This window comes from Bacillus rossius, chromosome 1 (assembly GCF_032445375.1).
Source record: "Bacillus rossius redtenbacheri isolate Brsri chromosome 1, Brsri_v3, whole genome shotgun sequence".
Classification (NCBI taxonomy): domain Eukaryota; kingdom Metazoa; phylum Arthropoda; class Insecta; order Phasmatodea; family Bacillidae; genus Bacillus; species Bacillus rossius.
Genome location: NC_086330.1, coordinates 335,987,693 through 336,009,152, shown reverse-complemented (window position 1 = coordinate 336,009,152; position 21,460 = coordinate 335,987,693). Strand labels below are relative to the sequence as shown.

General features: G+C 37.1%; 1 protein-coding gene across 1 annotated transcript in view; it reads right to left on the bottom strand.

Annotated features, from left to right (window-relative positions):
• Window positions 1-419: 419 nt before the first annotated feature.
• LOC134528089 (E3 ubiquitin-protein ligase Siah1-like) overlaps window positions 420-21,460 on the bottom strand; it is a 41,154-nt gene continuing 20,113 nt past the window's right edge. Inside the window, exon 2 of the mRNA XM_063361343.1 lies at window positions 420-3,680. Within this exon, the coding sequence (XP_063217413.1) occupies window positions 2,482-3,680 (1,199 nt within the window). The 3' untranslated portion in view covers window positions 420-2,481. The remainder of the gene's footprint in view (window positions 3,681-21,460) is intronic.

Here is a 21,460-nt window from a genome sequence, read left to right as displayed (position 1 = left end):
GAAGGGGCGAAAAAACAAACAAAAAATAGAGGAACTTTGTATACGAGTTCATGGTTTAATTAGAATTACTACGAGACTGGTTTCTTTAAATGCTGCTTGCTAACGCAGATCTTTAACTCTGTGTTTATAAGGAGGATTAACACAAACTTAGCTACATAAACGACATTTAAATCTATGCTTATCCCAGGATTTTAGACCAAGACTTCTGACATTACTTGCCACATTTATATATATATATAGCCTCGAAGCTAGGCTCTAGAAGTAAAATCGTGATAAAGTAAAAAAAAAAAGAAAAATTAATAATAAAATAAGTATGACAAACAAATAATATGTATCTCATACAGCCAATACTCATAAATGAAAATGATAAAGTACATTATAAGGATTCATTAACAAGGAAAGGAACTAAAAAATATTAGTTTAATACAATAATACTCATATCTTTTTAATGTTTACAAAACCGTACAAGGAATTTATGTACATCTTCGTAACATTATAACTCTTATTTAATCACCATATAATTAATTAAAACACACCTCATTCAACAAAAGATTTCTTTGGTCAAAAACGAATACTATCACTGCCGCAAATATTGGACACGTAACTCGTCCGTGGAACTTCAGACCAAAATGTTGTGATACTTTTTTTTTTAATGATTTATAAGGCATAATTTACATCGAAAACTGTAAAACTATATAAAATTTATCGAATATTGATATCAAAAGTTATAAAAAATCCACATTTAGATTTCCTGACGTATATGGTCTGTTACATATTGCTTTGTCACCTAAAATACACTGGCAAGTTAAATATTTTAGTTGGCAATGGTTCTTGTGTGGTCTTACACTTATAATAATTAGCCAACATCATAATTTCCCCCCCCCCCCCCCCATCACATTCAAATCATATTACTGGAAGCGAAAGTTTTCTGAAACAAGCTAGTAAATGATTTAAAATACCATGCTTTTTTTTTAGTTTAAAGGACATTCATATTTTGTAAAGCCGTCAAATCACATTTTTATCTTGCAAAATAAATACAAATATATCATACCAAAAAGTATGTAAAGAAATCAGATAGTAAAATACTAAATTATATTATATTTCAATAGTGGTCAAACTAAATATATGAAGTAATACTACATGCAAGAATTCTAATTCCACAAACTTTGTTCTTTTCATATCTGCAACAAACTACATAAATTATATAGTCAGTTACCTGATTCGTCTCAACTGTTAGTCACCAGCAATAACGCGTAAAGTCTTAGGTTTCATCACTGCATCTTGACAGTTAAGAATATTTTTAGATATGGAAATTTATGTTGGATGTTATGAATTTCTTAGATGCGGCTTTATTTCCAGATGCAGCTTGTCTGTTCGCCATTGCTTTATCAACTTCGTAATACACACTGAACAAAAAGACGATCAACTCCAAACCAGCGAAACGCAATATCCACTGAATACAAATATAGGTACACCAAATTAAAATACAACTTCACGAAGTATGTTAAGATTTCGGTGAATCAATCGCGGAGGTTTCCAATGGTTTGTCTTTCAAGCGATTCCTCGATTTAACATTTATGTCTGATGAAGACAAAACACTTGTTTCATAACACAACATAATTAACAACTGTTTTTTTAGTTCGTATCATGTAAATTGTTTTAAATTGAATTTTTTTTAAAAGTATCATTAATTTTGACGCTTCTGTCACTGTTATTCTGCGAATAGAGTTCTTAAACTACTTTTCATAGTGGTTAGTGTATGTAACGAACACCATATGTTGCTTTGCAAGTGACAACTAGTAACACTTTTAAGATCAGTCATATTTGAAAAATAAAATTACATGAAAGACTATTATATTCCCTTGTATCTATTGTTCTATCCATTAAATACACTACGCCATAATAAAAAAATGAACGAAATAGGTAGGGACTGAAAAAAAATTCGCAGTTTCGATGACCTACAGGAAAGACGCCACAATCCTCTGTAAACTTGGGAAAATAATGCCAGTTCATTGGCTACAGACATGTGAGAGGTCACAACTGGTTTGCCTATGATAAATTATACCTTTTTTAAAATCTAGCCTTATGAGCATGAGTTGTCCATAATGAAGGTCTCGTCTATTTAAGGGGAAATAACTCATTCAACATTCTTTACTTTTAAATTGATCCACTTGCTATTTCTCACAGTAATGTAATATAAGAGGGGAAACGTGTCAAGCGGTTACGAAAAATAAATACCATTATGACCTTAGTTCTATAAATGTAGTCTGGAATATAATGAATACCTATTCACTTGAATATAAATAATTTTACATTCTTTATCATAAACGATTCTAATTTATGATTTTTTTCTTGAAGAAGGCCTAGTCTATTTAAGGGAATTAATATTATTTGATCGTCTTTATTTTGAATTTGATGAGCATGCAATAATTGTCCAAGAAGAAAGTCTTGTCGATTGTTGAGGAGATGGGGCCGAGAAGTTCATTTGACCTTCTTGATCTTGAACTTGATCCGCATGCTATTGTCCACCACGTATTTCTCCAGCATGCGCGCGTCGAGGCACACGCCGTGCCGCGACTCGAACACCTCGTCGACGGGGTCCAGGTCGCTGGCGACGGGCACGTCGTCGAACGTGACGCTGGGCCCGGCCTTCTCGTCGGCGTACACGGCGAGCCGGTAGCGGAACCGCGCGCAGCCGTCGCGCGCGCCCACGTACTGCACGGTCCACGAGCAGGTGCCGCGGCGCGCCTCGAAGCGGTGGCGGTACCAGAACAGCTCTCCGTACACGGACACCAGCCCCGCGTACTTGCGGTCCGTGCACGAGTCGTAGTCGCACCACACGCCCAGGTTGGACTTGCTGCGCCACACGGCGATGCGGTGGTCCTCCGCCATGTGCTTCTCGAGCGCGCTACGCCGCCCGCGCCAGCGGCAGCCGTCGGGCCGGCAGGGCACGCAGTCGTAGAGGCGGTGCGCGCACGAGGCCTCGTGGTCGGCGCGGTCTCTGAACACCAGGCGCTCCTTGCAGCCGGCCTCGGCGTGCTCGCAGGGCACCAGGCGCAGCGGGCAGGCCTGCTCGTGCGCCTGCTTGTCCTTGTGCAGCAGCGAGGCCTCGCAGTGCGCGCAGCTGGCCGCCCGGTAGGGGCAGCTGGCGTCGTGCCTGCGGCGGTCCTTGTGCAGAACCTCCAGGTCGCAGCCCTGCGGCGCGCGCGGGCACTCGTAGCGGCGGTAGGGACAGCTCGCCTCGTGCTCGCGCTTCCCGTCCGGGGGCAGCCTGCGGGGGCAGCCGCGCGCGCGGTTTGCGCACTCGCGCAGGCGCAGCGGGCAGCGCTCCTCGTGCCGCCGCCTCTCGCGCAGGGACAGCCGCAAGCCGCAGCCGTGGTCGCACGGGTACAGCAGCTTGCGCGCGATCGTCTCGGCCAGCAGGCAGCGCGTCTCCATGAGCTCGCCGCGGCACGTGGGGCAGCTGGCGCCCAGGCGCGGCCGGCACGCCGCGCACACGTTGTGCCCGTTGCGGCACATGTAGATCTTGTCCGTCATGGGGTCGGCGCACACGGGGCACTCGAGCAGCCGCACCAGGCCGTCGTTGATGTCGTCGAAGGCCGTCGGGGATGCCTGCTGCTGCTGCTGCTGCTGCGGCGGCGAGGCCGAGTCGCCCGGCTTCGACATCTTGGCTCTCCGACCTGCGGACACACGACTGCGTTACTTCCCAGGCTTGACTCGTGCCTAGACCCCAGCATCACACATTACACTTTCATCTACATTCTTCTTAGGATTTATATCAAGCACCACACAATCCTTTTAATCATGTAATTACATTTTATGAAAGTAGATTTTATTTAGAACACAAATATTTTTTGAGCATAAATTAAAAAAAAACCCTAAAGCGAAGCTGTCTTATAATTTCATTTTTAGAATTGCATTGCATAACTGCAAACTCATATACACTAATATAGTCTCACCGTAGAAAGTGTAGCCCATTATGTGGGAGCCATTAAGTACATACTATTATCAGGAAGCACGTAAGAATTTTTAGCCATATTTTTACGCCAAAGTGGAAACGAAATGGCAAATTACTCAGAATGTTACTTCCTGTGTTATAATTTCAGCACAAGTGAAATCATGGAGGAAGGTGCAATAAACAAAGTAGAAAGAAACAAAAGGGTGACAAATAAAGACAAAGTGGAATCGAATGAAATTGTAGAATTAATCGCATAAGCTGATAATTGCAGTGAGGAACAGCAAGTATTCATGGAGGAAGAGACAGAAATACGAGTAAAGACATATACGTATAATACTTTTAACAATAAAAACATAACTTATAAATTTTATTATAATACATAAATGTTTATGTAGAATAATACCATTAATTTTACCAACTTTGAAATGCTTGTGTTTTACAGGGATTTATAATGTTTCACCAAAACTAATCACCATTAAATAATTTAAGCATTTAAGCTTCAATAGGAATTCGCGTTATTTACGTTTTTGTTAAATGTGCTTTAATGCGAAATTTAATTGAGTGAAAAAATGTTACATTTTAAACACAAACCACTAGCCATTAAGGAATTATATTACAAGCCATTTGCGAAACCATGCCGCAGTTTTAATATAGTGTAATCTCGACGAGAATGTTTATCCAGCCCTATTACACAAAATGGTTGGAGGGACTTTGACGTCGGAAGATACATAAGCTAACGAAAAAACTTTTATAAATTTTACACAGAAGCGTATATGAGCTCTTGTAAGAGACCAATTAATTATTCAAAACGGTATTGGATTAAATTAATTTTTAAATCTGAATCATTTATTTTAAAAATGTTTGTTCCCTGGTAAGTCAAAAAGCTTTTCCTGTACTATAATAATTGTATTATAATCTTGTAAATTATTTCGTGCGAATAATTTCGTGATTTTTCTCATAATTTTGAATTAATAATTGATGTTATCATAATGAATAGTTTATCAAATGTGAAAATTATTCACATGAATAATGATTTAATATGGTTTTGAGAACGTTAAGACTCTTATATTTTTTCAATCATAGCTTTGATAAAAAGCATGAAAGCATGTGGTGTACAGTTTTTAAAAACTGTTCGTTTGTATCTTTTATCGTAAAACTCTTTACTTTGAGCATGTCACTTACGATTAATATAAATCTTGATGTCCCACATACATGAAAAACTCAGTTATGTATGGACATGTAAAAACGAATATTTTATTCATGTTAGTGTATTATTCTTAGATAAAAATTTGCAACATTTATTGCACGAAGAAAGGTTAATTCGAAATTTAAGTAACATGATATCATGCTGTTAGGTTTGAAATAAAACTTAGTCAAGCTATAAACATTAAATAAACATCACTAACTGATCAACTGGGCTATGCTGTGGGATCTACAGGCAGAAAACCATCGCATTGCTAATTCATTATACATTCCCCTCCTCATGGGTTCACCACTGGCACGCCTTGAACAAAAAAAAAACCGAATTTTGAAAATAAACTCATGACACAAAAAATTCTTTATAACTAAGATAACCAGAAGAAGTATTGGAATCAACAGTTTACTAAGCACATGCAAGTTCACTTTTACTTAGTTTCTTGTCTTCTGGGTTGTAGCAGCATCCAACGTGAATATATCACCGACGTTTCGGTCGACGTTACAGTCATCATAATTGGGATAGAGTTACCAACTCAAGTTATTACAAGGTCTCCTGCCTTTTAATATTCTTGCCTGAGCGGGGAGTGTATTCCCGATTGGCTGCAGCTGTGGGCCAATCTCAGCCTTCATTTCATCTGGTTGGACTGTTGGTTTGGCCAGTTGGATCTGGGCTTCTGTGGCTGCAGCCAATCGGGAAACACTCCCCTCTCAGGCGAAATTATTATAAGGCACGAGAACTTGTAATAACCTAAGCAGGTAAGTCTACCCTGATGAGGGCGACTGCAGCGTCGACCGAAACGTCGATAGTATATTTTCCTTGGACGCGGCTACAAACCAGAAGCCAAGCATCTTCAGACAATTGGCCGCGAAAGCCTGCGATCTCTTATAACTAACCAATATACCTAGCTGCCAATATCCGGCTTTTCCCGGGTAAGAATATATTATGATCTTAGATTTATAGTGGGTTTTAGTGAATGGCGAAAAGGTTTTTGACGTCACAGGATGTTTTTTTTTTAATTCCACAGAGCCTTGTGCCATTATATAATTTCGGCTATTCAAAAAACCACCGCAAAATGTTCGGCTAGCCAACCTTCAGTTCAAAGCAGTGCAACGCCATTCCTAGCTCATTTAACGAATTCAAAAATCCCCTATGAGACGCGCTATAATTTTTTTTCTTCTGTTAATTGAACAGAAGTATTCATGTTAAATTACACATATTTGTAAAGTTGAATATTTACACGAAAACAACTGAATTACTATAAAAAAATTGTGTTTGCAGTAATACTGGGTTCGTATTCTTAACCGCTCGCTGTTGATTAATTACCTTTAATAGTCAAAGTTATTTGTAAACCGTTCCCTGAAAAGCTTTCAAGTATTAACTGTCCACATTAATAAGAAAATTAAAAATAATAATACCCAATTATTGAGTATTCGATTGTCTTTTCCATGGATTTAAAAATATGCTTAATGAAACACAAATTTAAACATACGCCAATTTTCGTAAGAAAGGTATTATCTCGAAAAACGTATTTCATTTATGTCAAAATAACCATACACATGTGTTGTACAAAGGTACAATATATTTATTGTAGTATTACAAACTATTCCTTGGCAACTGTTTTCCAGCGAAATCTTTTGAAAAAGTAGAAAATATTGTTCTTTGAATTAAAAATGCAATAGCTGTTGTAGTATACGAAGGTTGCCTGAATAAAACAATAGCCGTTGCCATGGAGACGAAGGAAGCATCAACAATGAAACCGCCGTCGTCATGGAGATTATCGGGAAAACGTGGTCGCAAACTGACTGAATAAGAAAATAATAAAACAGACGCGCATCAGCTTCCACAAAACCCTCTTAGAATCGATGGTAGACCAAGGACTGTCTACCACCACAACCGTGAGTGGAAGGCAGTGGGTAGTTGCGAAGAAAACTGAGAATTAATAAAATACCCCTTTACTTTGATGTATATGAACGACAGTTAAATTAGGAATTTATATAAAAAAATTAGCATATTGCTATTAACATTAAATTAATTAAATGACTTCAATTATTTCGGATACCAATACCGTAATAAAAATAATAAAATGTAAAATCTGTATAATTTACATGTATGTATATAAGTGAACTTAAAAAGCTGAAACAAATCGTACAATTTCACGAATGGAAGAGAAGACATTTTCATCATACATTTTAAACCAAATATCATAGAGTAGAGAATTTTCCATATTAAAACAATTATCATGCATGCTTGGTGCTTATTAAACGCAAGAAAATTATGGGTAATAACTAAATCCAGGAATTTTTCGCGGACACATTTAACTTTAGGCTAGACTAACGTCTCCTACATATATACAGATTTTTGTTTCAGAGTGCTTATCGGTCGATAAAAAAGCCACATCCTTTGGCATAGTACACGTGATTGGATAACTACCACATATTTTCCTTGTTTATAATTGGCTCATAGTTTTCAAGGACGTGTCGAGAGCCCTGCATTCAAACCATCAAAGTTTAGCAGATAGTTACGTATTTAAGTCTAATATGTTACCCATAAAACATGCGAAATATTTGTATTTTTCCTTGTAAAGCTGATTATATTTTGGTTTTACAGTAGCATAACAGTTATATACATAGACCAGCACAGATTATAATCTCAAAACACACAAATAATTTTATATTTGAGTTAAAAATTTAGAAAAACATATTTGAACGTAACTTCAATAGGGTCAATATTTAAGGGTCACGAAGAATTGAGGTATTCTTTGGGTAGAAAAGTAGGCTGAAATACATTTATGTGATTGGTTCCCAGTTATTTAAATACACACTGGATGACTCCGAGCCAGTTGTGGACAGTAAAACACCGCATGGTCCAATCATAGTTCGAAATGCCTTTTAACTTTTTAATTACGAAAATACACACCAATGTATTTTTGAGTAAGTATAGGACTATGCAGCATAGCTTGTACAGAAAACAAACATGCCAAATAATGGTTACACCTACGATTATTTCGCGGATCCATCGGGCAGCAAAGTAGACTTTAAGAACATTGAGGATTTTAAAGCAGAGCTCTTGACATGCCCTTGACCACTACGAGCCAGTTACGAGGGCTATTCGTAAAGTAAGATACGTTTGGTCATTAAAAATAATCGTGAGAAAAAAATGTTGTTGACAGGATTAGTTTACTATCTACTTCACATTTTCACATAATCGCCACTCAGTTCTAATCACTTTACGTAACGTTGCACCAGTTTATTTAACTCCTCTGCATAGAAGACTTTGAATACGCAATGCGTGTAGCCTAAGTACATACAGGCGCTTAGTATAAACATCACCGGAAACAATTAAGGAATATCCGTACTTGATCCCAAAAATGATAGCTACCGTTTTTTGACGAAAAGGAAGCCAGTCTGATTGCGTAAATAAAACGCGGGTAAACAATTATTGCAAAAATTACAGATGGGTTTAATAAAACTGGTGCAGAGGTGCGAAAATTGCTTGGAACTGAATGGCCATTATGTGAAAATGTTGAGTAGATCTTTAATATACTTAAACTGTCAATGAAAACTTATTCTCACTAAATCGTTATTTTTAAAGGCCGAGCCGAGCTTACTTTACAAATATCTCCGTATAAATCACGAGAATACTTGGTTACTCAATTATGTGTAACCCACCAAAGATCTAGCATGGAGTGGAATGAATCCACTAAAAAAATTGTTTAAGTAATCGTTTGATACAGCAGTTACCTGCTCAGACAGGTGCACTAGAGGGTTCGACAACCACAGCTTCTGTGAAGACCAGCCAGCGACTGTGAAAGCCGTGAACGTTTGGACGCACCAAAGTGGGCAGAGACAACTGGCGAAAGAAAATTAAAACGTAAATGCTACATGAACAGCGAGCGACCTGTCACTACAGACAAGCTGTCAACGTGACTGCGAGTGAACAGGTTATCGATTTGCCCAGGTCTCCCCGCAGGCCATCACTCTGACCGGTGAAACGGGCGAACCGAACCATCACAGGCTCTTTGTGCGTTGCCTCTCTAGGCTGGGCGTTGCGAACAGCCACGATTATTTCACAAGTTCGTTTCATTCCAGGCTAGACTCGACTAGACTATCTATCATTCATAAATATGTAAATGTTCGTTTAAAATCTTAAAGTCTCCGAAAGTTCTTCACCGATTGCTTCGAAATTTTGACACGATATTGCATTTGAATACGCTCAATTTTTTATATACTATATCACACTTGTGACAGATAAAAAGATAGATGACAATATAGATAGGTAAATAAATATACATAAATGAATGTGTGTTGGTCATGTGTTCTGGAAAGATAGATATATGGATAGGAAGATATATACTCAGAGAGCTAGAGATATAGAGAAAGGTATGGAGAGAAAGAGATAAGCATATACAGAGAGATACAGCGAGGGATGTATATAAATATACAGATCAATGTACAGAGATACAGATACGAGAGATAGAGTGAGATATAAATAGAAACATAGATACATAAAGGGATATAGAGATATAGAGTTATATGGAAAGACATGGATAGAGATATATAGATATATGGAGAGATATAGAGCTGTAGAGGGATTTTTGTATAAATATAGTGATATTTATAGAGGGACATATATAGAGTGATAGAGAGATGGAGAGATATGTTTTGTATGTGTGTACCTACTTCAAAAAATTTACAAAAAAAAAATTGAGACATTGCAACGCGTTCCGGGCATAAGTTAGTCTTATATATATAAATTAATGTTTGTATGTTCGTATTCTATGCGTTCGCGCGTCGTTCACAAGATTGACTTGAAACTTCGTACAATTGTTATTGGCATTTTCACGAAAACTTTTGACCCAATACAGTAAAACTTCGTTTATCCGGCCCTCGTTGATCTGAATCTCCGGATAATCTGGATCAAATTTGTAAACATTTTATTTCATGTTCACATAAATATGACAATTGTATTCTACCACTACAACGGTTAGCATACGATAATTTTCCTGACAATGATTCATTCAAACGTCATATGGGTTTGAAACAAAATAATTTTGACGAAATATGTGTGGCGGAATGATGTGAAAAGTTAGTTTTATATTTTTAATGAATTGTAAACAACATAGGGCATTTATACTATGCAATTTTGTAACAGAACATAGTTTTTTATTGTAGTAGACTGTAAATCTGCTGAATTATCCGGATTATCGATTTTCCGGATAGCCTTTGGTCCCAGTTAGTTCGAATAAACGAAGTTTAACTGTACCATCAACGTAATATAAGTGGCGATTACGGGTAATATGTACATTTATATATTAATTTCGCTATTGCATTGTTAAAATTTTATTTGTATCATGGCATTTGCATTGTTGATACATTCTGTGTCTCCGTTTTTTTTTCATAGTTGATAAAATCTGTGTCTCCGTGGCACCGGGTTTTTGCATTGTTGATACAATCTGCGTCTCTGTGGCAACGTTTTTTTTTTTAATTAATACATTATGCGTCTCCATAAAAACGAATTTTTATTCGAGGTGCGGCAGTGAGCTGTGCTAGAGAGTTACGCATGTGGACTGCCGTTGCAGTTTGTGTGTGTGTGTTTGGTACTATAAAAAAATTTAACAGCGGAACGGTTTTTCATAGAATGTGGTTATTGTTACTTCAGGTCCTGGAATAGGATATAGGGTACTTTTTATTTCTGAAAATGCCTAGTTCCTGTATTATAGTAACAAAATGTTTCTCTGAATTTGCCAAAAAAAATTTTTGCATCTTAGGTATTCGATAGGTGTACGTCCCGAAATGACACTTTTCCCCACTTTTAAACACGATGTAAGAAAGAAGAATGGATTCGCTGAAGATTTAAATATTTTTTGAAAGTAATACCCTTAAATAATTCTTGTGCGTTAATGAAAGAGAGTGACCCCAGTATCAATGAGTTCACGAATGCATACGTAGAATATTCAAGTTTATTGGATAATTTGTAACCGGGTATTTTTTTCGCAGATATCGGGGAAAAATTTTAAACTACCTTGTTTTTTCTTACAACGAGTAAGTAACAAATAAAAAAAATTAAGAAGAATTCTAAAAGGTGTAAATTAGAAAGGTGACTGAATGCAGCATTACGTTTGTTTGGGTATGGCACAGTGTCGGGAAAGATAGTCGGGGAGAGGTCAACTGGAGGCAGTGAAGATTGAGATAGCCACTGAGAAAGAAAGACAAAGAGAAATAGACAGGGAATGACACAGAAATAAATGTAAAGAGACAGAAAGAGAGCGAGAATACGTAAAAAAAAAGTGAGGAAAACGGGGATAAAAAAGAAAAAAAAACAGGAGAACAAGAGAAAAAAAAGGAGTTAAAGAGAGATAAAGACAGAATAAGAGAGAAAGGTGGACGGAGAGCAAGGTAAAAGAGTAAGAGAGAAAGAGAGAGAGAGAGAGACTTTTCGTCCGGGCCGCATGCCTCTCGCAACATGAAGCCATCGTGAGAGCGCAAGAGTGATCTGTTGTTGGAAATGGGAAGGGCCGGCAGGCGGGGAGGTAAAGGGACGTAACGCATAGCGCCGCCAGATATGGAACGGCTAATGGGGCGCGCATTTGCATCCCTCCCCCTTCCCCGAAACAAAACAACCCCCCCCCCAACAAACCCCAGAGCCCAGAGTCGTGCGGGCTGCGTAGCTTTAGGGGCCAGCGAGCAGGACTTGATGGGGCGGATACGGCATGGTGGCACTGCCCCCCCCCCCCCCCCCGGCCCCACGGGTACAAATACACACACAAAGATGAACAAAGGGCTTTCTCCAGGTCTCGCTGTGGCACACGTACAAGAGCTTCTGTGACGCGGGACCATAATTCACTCTGGTTGTGCTGACCCGAATAATTTTCTCGTTGCGACAAAGCTTGCTAATTGTACTTAATATTTTATTACCCGTGGCAACTGACTTTGCATGAGTTGATAAAAAAAAATTCACATCGTAGGAATGTTATCAGTTGTAAATCACCATATAAAATTATATATTATTAAATGTCTTGTTGCAACTACTTTTATTTGTATCTGGCCTTCATAATAATTTAAATCTAACAAATACTGTGCCGATATCAAAACAAATGTAATTACAGACATACTGAATAAGATTCAAATATTATGTTCAGTTATATTTGTTATATGTGAATGCATATTTTGAAGCTAATCAGAAGAACGATTTCCTGCCATTGGCCTAATACTTCCAATCTCTCAGTTGATCCTTGATCCTAAAGATGCCCGCTGCAATGCAGAGAGAAATATCACTTGGGTATAAATTAGCTTGGTAACGCGACTATTCCTCGAAATACAATATACGTTAACAGAAAATGGTTGCAAAATGACGCAAAACTTCTATTTACATTTGTTAATATTCATGTCGGTAAAACATATGCATCCCTACACACACCTTACAAATGCTAACTTAATGTTCATATATAATTTACTATGCATCAATCTGTTCAAAAGTAGGTGAGCAGCTAAATGTTTTCACATAATTTCCACAATCATAAACCCAGCTCTTACAATTACGTGAACACCAACTTTCTCAAAAGATGTAATTTCCAACAAGCTGCCAGAACATTCGGGTTTAAACTATGCCAGGATTTTACTTTAATTCATACTGATAATGAACTTTTCTTCAACCCCTATTTGGAAATTGTTATAAGGTAATATTGTTTTCAATCATTGTTTTGCAAGCAATGCAAAACCCTATCCAATAAAATTTAAAATATAGATTTAAATAAGTTTTTTAACAATATATTTTAACTCTCTTAAAAATCGGGTCTGGTGATTGCCATTTTACTTCCACGTTATTGTACTTTTTTGTCCTGCTTAATTTATAAGCCAATAAAAGCAATCATATTATCCAGAACATTATTTTCATTGTTGAGAGAAGCCCAGAAGATTTCAATAGAGGCCTAATCACCGGTAATATAATTTTATCGCCCATTCAAAGTTATCGAAATGGTAGCGCGTCATTTGAAATTTTTAATTGCGTAAAATTTACTTCTTCAACCATGTCAAATTTTAATTGGGCCAGGAAACTTTTGTAAGTTAAAGCTATTGATAAAAGTCTGAAAATGATTTAAATGTAATGTTTCCATGCTCCACTTTTTTTATCATAAGTAGGATGTATTTACTACCAAGATGTAGATAATTTGAATCATTAACAAATACAGCTTGTAATTTTTGCTTCCAAAACGTGACAACAAAACTGAAAATGAGTTGAAACAACTTAACTGACAAACAACCTGTGTTCATTCTGAATATGTCTAATTCCATTACATTGACACTCGTCGATGCACTTCAAAGATTTGTTTGAAAAGTAATATTTCTATGTTATAAGGTATTTCACAAGCTATTCAATCACTTTAATGTTTTAGTTAATATGATTAAAAAGTCATTGTAATTTATTTTATAAAATGTACATGGAAGAAAAATGATTTAAAAATAAAAGTGTTCATACGTTAATTATAGTTGCATATGATAGGCAGTCAATTCATTTTATTTTACCACACAGAGCTTTAAAATACATTTTTAAAATAATTTTATCTATTCCAGCATTAAGATATCCACAAAAATGTAAACTTAATAAGGTCCGATCAATAAAGATTTTTTTCCACGACAATTTTAGATCGTTTCGGAACACCTAATTCTTTAAAGTACATTATAATTTTTGGAGCAAAATTTCATCGTTATAAGTAAAGAGTAAATTTTATTACGAACCATAAAAATAAATAACTTCTTGTAAAAAAAATGGTGAAATTTATTGTTTCCAAAAATTAATTTTCGGTAGGAAAACGAGTAAGTTTTAAGAAATGTGTTAAGGGGTTTTGTGCACTACACCTGGAAAAACAACAGCCAAGGTAAAATATTTAATAAATTATTAAAATAAAAAAATTAAATTCATAATATACACATTTCTTTAATCATGTTTATTTTTATGCATTAAAATAATAATCGTTTTCCAACACATATAAACATATTATTTAAAGAAATTTATAATTTTATCTGGTTTGGTACAATGTCAATTACCACTCAAACAGTCCAGAAATCATCAAATTATGAAGATAAAAATGTATATAATTGACGAGAAAAAATGGTGTTCCAGTTTCAGAGATAGACTGGGTGGTCTGTTTCTACGTGCCTGACTTTTATATTCGGGGTCGTTAGTTCGTGTCCCATTCTGAGAACGGTATCTCTGGAATTATTAGTTTGTATGCCTTTTTCCTACAGCGGAGGCGTTACGATTTCAAGGACAAGGTGATTTAATGTGCTTAAATAAAGGCTCAACTGGGCGAAGATTCACATGAAACTTACCAACAGTTTATTTTGAAAACCGAACGTAATTGCCTCACTTAACGATACTTTGCATTTTTTTTTGTTTCGTTTAGATAACTATGGCTTTAGCTATTTTATGAAATCAATATTTCACAGTTAACTGAAAATCATGCAGAAATTGAGGTCTTTCGACTTTTTTCTTTTATAAAATAGTCATGCTTTACTACTTGAAAAACCTTTATATAATTTTTTTTTTTGCTTAGTAAGAAAGAAAATTGTTTTTCTTTACTCTTGCAAAAAATTTAAAAGCCCAACACTAGACCGAGAAGTTTTTAAAAAAATGTGTTAAAAAATGTATTTTAAAACCAGTTTTGTTCAAAATAATTTTCTATCTGCGGAATAAAGTTTTGTGATAAATTAAAATTTAATTTCAATAGGTTGGGACTGAACTGTTTTTTTTTTCAAGAAGCTGTTTGTAAGTTTGAAATAACGCACGTTCTATATATTTCTTCTATATGACGTAAAGACATATAAAATAGAATGAATAAACACGAAAATGACGTCTCACCGAGATCACTGATCGTTTAAAATATTTTAAAAAAGGAATTAAAATCAAGCATTCCTGTTCGGTAACGAAGCCGTAACTGAATGGGCGTGAATTAAAAAGAGCAAGGGTTTGGATCACTTCGTTATTCGAGCCCTCCGGAACGCAGAGTGATCACTTCCGAAGAACACGTGGGCAGACTAATTCAATTACTTCGCGTGTGGATGGCGAGTGTTTATTTTTTCTTATTCCTCTCACCGTTTACCAGGGAACGAGCCCGCCCTCTGACGGAAAGACGAGATGTCTTCGAGTCCAATGACACAGCGGGTGAAAGGTACCAATCAGACCGAGTCGTCGCTCGGGACCCGTGAGTTGTCTTTGTAATTGAAGCCGTCCAGTTGAAAGCGTGCGTGTCACAAAAGAAAACAGTGCCGTATCTTTTTTAAGTTGGCTTTAAGAGGCACAGGGCCCCTCTATTTAGGACTTTTACCAATTTTTTTCTTTTTTTTTCCTACAGGTCTAATTTTGAATTTTTTATCCCAATTTTTTATTTTGCATGTCGAGGCATGATTCGTATATCTCAGACCTTGATTACCTTGTTGCAACCACGCATTCACTAACAGGCTATTAGTAATGTAGGTGTCGCGAGGAAATAACACATACAACTGTCATGATGATCACACCAGTTAACAAGTTTTTTGTCTTCAACAAGTATACAAAAGACAAGCCCCATGACATGTCAAACAAAAAAAAACAAAGAAATAGCACGGAAGCTTTAGTGCAAGTGGTATCAAAATATTTGAAATTGGTGAGGCGTAATCCCTCTTAAAATTTCTTCGACATTGAGGTAATTAAGAGACGAATACTCTCAACATCGCAATTCAAGAAAACGAATAAATTAGCATCCTAGCATTTATCTGCTAGTTATTTTGGGAAACCATGAAGTGTCATAACCACGATGACTGGACTGGCACTCGTTCCCAGCTCCTCACGGATTTTAAATATGGGTCCAGTGTCTCATCACTGCACCACATCACTCCACAAAACTTATGTTTTATTTAGTTCATCATAAGCTACTTGTACTTTTTTTTAAATTTAAGTTTGCCATTTGCTCATCTGAAATTTTGATCTTGAAAGTGTGATCTCATTTTTCAGCAATGAACGCGTGTAATTCGTTGAGAAATGTATGGACAAACGTCCTTGCACAGGATTCGTCCATTTTAGAAAATCAGCCAAAATATGCTGCTGGCAAAAAAACTCCGCCATGTAAATTAAGGCGGAAGAGAGCATGTCTCAGTTCCCGAAACGTCGCAAATTATTAATAATAAAACGCCTACTGAGGATTTACTTTGCTGTTGTTTTTACCTATCTATATTTTGAACTATATTTTTACCTGTCATCGGTGTGACATATGTATACAAAACACGTGCGTATTTCAATGAAATGTTGTGTCAAAATTTCAAAGTAATCGATAAAGAACTTTCGGAGATTTAAGATTTTGAACCATGGAACATTTAAATTTTTATTTTTATAGAATACCTATGTCAATTGAAGAATAACTTTTAAGTGTCAATTACACCTTCCATTCACGTAATAAAAATTATTTTTACTGCGAAATATTCTTAAACTTGTGTTTTTAAAGAACAATATTTAAGCATAACAAACAATTTACTATAAAATATTGTAAAAAGAAAGTGCGAAGAAGTAGCATTTGTCTGTAATTTTCTACGACGAATTTCAGGGACTTGTAAGTTCCAAAGAGTCGTGTTACCGACACGACGAGAAGACCGCGCGGCAGTTCTGCGCCGGGCGCGTGCAGGCGAGAAGGCGTGCCATCGTCACCCTCAGCGCCTTCGCCGATGCTGCACCCCCCCCCCCCCCCCCCCCCCCCGGACACGGAACTCGGTCACTCCGAGCGGCCGAACCCTGAGCGATGTTCCCGCCCCTCTACGTTACTGTAAGGCTCGTCGGCACGACACTGCGACGTCTCTTTGGCTCGTCGCTCGAAGATTCACAACACGCGCTGTAATTTTATAAGTTACACTTTTTCAGGCGTTTTATGAAAAAAAAAATGATGAGATTGAATATTTTACGATACGCGCGAAGCTTGCAACGAAAATTTCACAGGATAAAAAAAAAAGACTACATACAAAAAAAAGTTACCTTAATATAAAAATTGTTATGTGTGCTTATAAAAGTTATACTTTAGTGATTGATAACTGATACCTGGTCAATATCACTAAAAATATTTATTTATTTTAAATGTTAGCTACACAAATTGTGTTTATCAACTTTTTCATCTGTATTTTAAAGTGTTTTTATGTAAGTGAGGTTAGGTTATCATTATTTAGGCGCGTTATGAAAAAAATGATGAAATATAATTTTTACGGTGCGTGCGCAGCATACAACAAAAATTGGCATGATGAAAAATGCTACCTACGAATAAAAATTATATATATGGTTTTAAATCATAATCTTTATATTTATATTGAATACTGATCAATTAAATTAAAAACATATATTTATTGAGAATATTTGTCATAGAAATTATGTTGTAAATTTTTTGAAGTGTAATTTAATGTGTATTATTGTAAGTGAGATTATGTTGCCATATGTGAAATTATTTCCATATAAAATTATAAATTATTACATTAATCTTTAAAATATAAATAAAATTGATAAATTATAAAATAAAAATTCTGCATATTTATTCATTTTCATTACTATTTAAATTTTATTTCGAATATTTTACTAAAATAAATATTTAATTATGATACACCTGTTTATATTAATATTTAATACAGATTTTTTTAAATTCATTGAATTTTACTTTACCATCCATATTTATAATATCACTCCAGTCCTCTAATTATTTTATTTATATTAATAATTTTCATGGCAAAATTAAAGTTATTTTTTTACTACGCCAAGTAAGTTTAACTTCGAACGCGCGTATATAAGTTAACGCACCCATTTTTTTTTGTAAATGGAATAGAAATATTCATGTAAAATTACAGATATTTGAAATTTTTTACATTCAAATGAAAACAGCTGTATCACTACACAATAGTGTTCGCAGTAATACTATGTAGGTTCGGGCATTTATGCTTTGTATTGTCCCAGTACCTCCAACAGTTAAAATTATTTGTAAATCGGACTTTGAATAACTTTCCAGTGCACACATTAATAAGCACAGTTAATGAAAATAAGCACAATTTTTTGAATAGTATATATTTTTTTACATTGTTTGAAAAATTATGTTTGAAAGGAACGTCAATTAAAACCTAAAATTTATGCCCAAAACTCAGTATCATTTCGAAAACCTTATTTTACACGTGCAAAATTACAACCATGTGTTGTACAAAGTTACAATATCTTTCTTGTAGTGTTACTAACTATTTCTTAGCTACTGGAATGTATGAAAGGAAACATAAATACGCACTGAATTATAAAAAAAATTAAATATAATTTAGGACAAGGACCTATCGCTTCTGCCGCATCTCGTAGGAGGCTCGCTTGAGTGTGAACCGCAAAACAAATTCTTTACAAGCCTTTTTTTTTTTTTTTGGTTGATTAGAGGAAAGGGGGGCGTCAACAGATGGAAATCGATTACAATCGTCCCGCCGGAACCTGCGCGGTCTCGCGACGCGCAATTCCCCGGGAGCTAACGGTACCATCTCAAACAGATGCCTTGCGAGGGGGTAGGGTAATTGTGCACGGTCGTTCACGGGGGTTAGGCCGACAGACGCGACGCGACGCGACTTGCGATCCCGCAGCTGTCCCGCGAGGCATGCGCGCGTCTGGTGACCCGGTTTGCCGACCGTCGCCTCCGCCGTCTAGCAGTGTGTACACTGTACAGTGTGAGGGGGGCGGCGTATCTCTCGTCAAACAGATTAAACGCCGTAGCCAACAGGGGGTTCGCCCGCCACCGCCGTACCGACGAGAGAGTTTAGTGGACGGGGCCGTTGTTTGGCGCAGCACGTGACTGTGTGCGCGATCCGGACGTCTCTACGCCACTCCACCACGCGCCAGGTCCAAACGGGGCCGAGTTTCCGTCATCTCGTTCGTAATTGTTAGAGACATGCAAAATTCGCGGATTCATTTCGCGATAGGCTAATCTAGCATCAAAACACAACTATACCTTCGTACAGCTTCTGCGATTGGCCCACGGTTTATCCGGGGAACTGTGAGCCAATGGGAAAAAACTAAACCAAGAAAGTGTCGAATTACGGACAGCCTAGTTGAGACGTCTCACGCGTCAGTAGCCAATGAACAGGTGTCATTTCCGCGAGTATTTAAAGGACTATGGAGTCTATCCTAGAGGTCAATGAATCCGCGAATTTTGCAGGTCTTTAGCTTATTGTGTAATCGACTTTGATGAGTATGTGTGTGTGTCCTATAAACACGCACGTGGAAAGAAAAAAAAACTGACTTTGAAAACTAAAGTATGTTACATTTAGATTCTAATTTTTTTTTAAAAAAAAGAGTCACAACAAATGTAAACCAACACAGCTGTGGTGTGGAGTGGCTTTGTGAAGAAGGTATTTGAATCTCCGGTTAACACTTTCTCGTAGACTATCTTCGCGCCGAATAGGTTGGGCGTGCTTCAGTTCGATCTTCCTTTGATTCTGACCCCTCACAAAAAAGAGAGAGAGAAAAAAAAACCCCTCTTTTATTCTTGTCCTCCCACCTCCCATCTACGCGCTGTTAGACCTCCTTCTTCCTACATCCTGCTTTGCGTAACTTGTTAACAAACAATGTGAAAGGAGCCAAAATCGTATAAGTTCCAAGATAGTAATATTCTTTCATATTGATATTAGTGTCAAATCTGATTAAGTGGTTTTTGATGTACAATATAAACTTCATTTTCAGTGAACCAGCGGTCTGGGTGTCGTGGACTCTGAACTGTTACCAGGGGAAGAGCAAGTCAGCGGAGGGTTGTGATTGGCCGGGAGTTCGGCGAGAAGGGGTAGCCCTGGGACGGCCAGGTTCCCAGCAAACAAAAAGCATAACAACATGGAGAGTTGGAAATTATATATTTGATCATTAAAATGTCATCGATAATGTTAAAAATATATATATTACGGTTTTATCATTCATAAGCAATCACTGGAAATTTTGAGGATTCGTTTCACGATAGACTGGAATTCAAATATGTTTACCTTGCTGCTTCAGTAATTGGTAGGGACAGGAAAAATTCGCGTGTTTAATGACTGCTAGGATGGACTCCACATGTTTACGTATGTATACACTGGCAGATGTAACCCACTCAGTGGCTGCTGTCTTGTGAGACGTCCCAACGTGCCAGCCCGTGATTCGTCACAGATTCGGTTGAGTGTTTCTCACTGGCTCAAGAGTTCCTCCAGATGAGTTGTAAGCTAAAAGCAGAATAAAACAATTTTAGCCTATATCTAAAATAATCCGCGAATGTTTCCTGTCTCTAATGATTGGGTCACATTTTATCCTGATCCAATTAAAAAAACCTGAATAAATATAAGTATCGAATCAAAGAATCCCAGTTAACAAGAGCCAGTAAAGCCAATGAACATGCGTGATCTGCCCGAGTTCGCTGATGATCGTGGAGTTTAAACTAAAGGTCGTTGAAACAGCGAATATATGTATACACACCTATTAATATATTATTTTTCCAGTTCTTGTACCTAAGGTTTTTGGCAGCTTACAACTTCTGACGGAAGGACAATGGCAGAAGGGAATGACCGTCGGTACTTCTTACAGAAACTGTCAGATTGTAGACAAGATACGTGGCACGGACTATACTTGTCACGTCTTCTCCCTCCACATCCCAGGCTGAGTGGGTTCAATTGAAACGGATTGTCGGCGACGGTACCTCTTCTGTCTGCGGGACACGTGGAGACTCGGGCGTCTGCCGCGACGCGACACGACGTCGCGCGACTTGTCCTCAGCGACGTTCATCAAGCCTGAGGCCGGGGCTCCACCGTGCGAAAGTAATTTCGTACCAAATTTGGCATGGGAAAAAGAAACTACTAGATTTCTGATGTTTAAAATCATACCTCCAGCTATAAGGCATTTGGTGCGAGTTGATTTCGTGAATGCGACGGAACGGAAATGCGTAACCACGGTGCTGCCATCTGTGGCGGATGGCGTGAACAAAAGTTCACAAAGAAAAAAAAAAAGATAAAATTTAAAGTATTGACTGTTTAATGAATTTTAATAAGAGGAGCAGTATTTTAATAAAATTTCTTGTCAAATATCAGGTCCAATGTCGGGGTTTCGTTTTTTTTTTTTTTTTCGTTTTTATCAGAGCCGCCTCTTTATATATTTGAAAATTTCGGTCCACTCAGACATTAAATTCTAGTGGAGGGTGCGGAAACTACATATAGTTTAAAACACAATTTCCATATATTTATCACGTTCGACATCATTTTTACGAATTCTAAATTAAATTTTGTGTCAGAGTTTTGTGTTACAAGAGTATTTGCAACACGAGA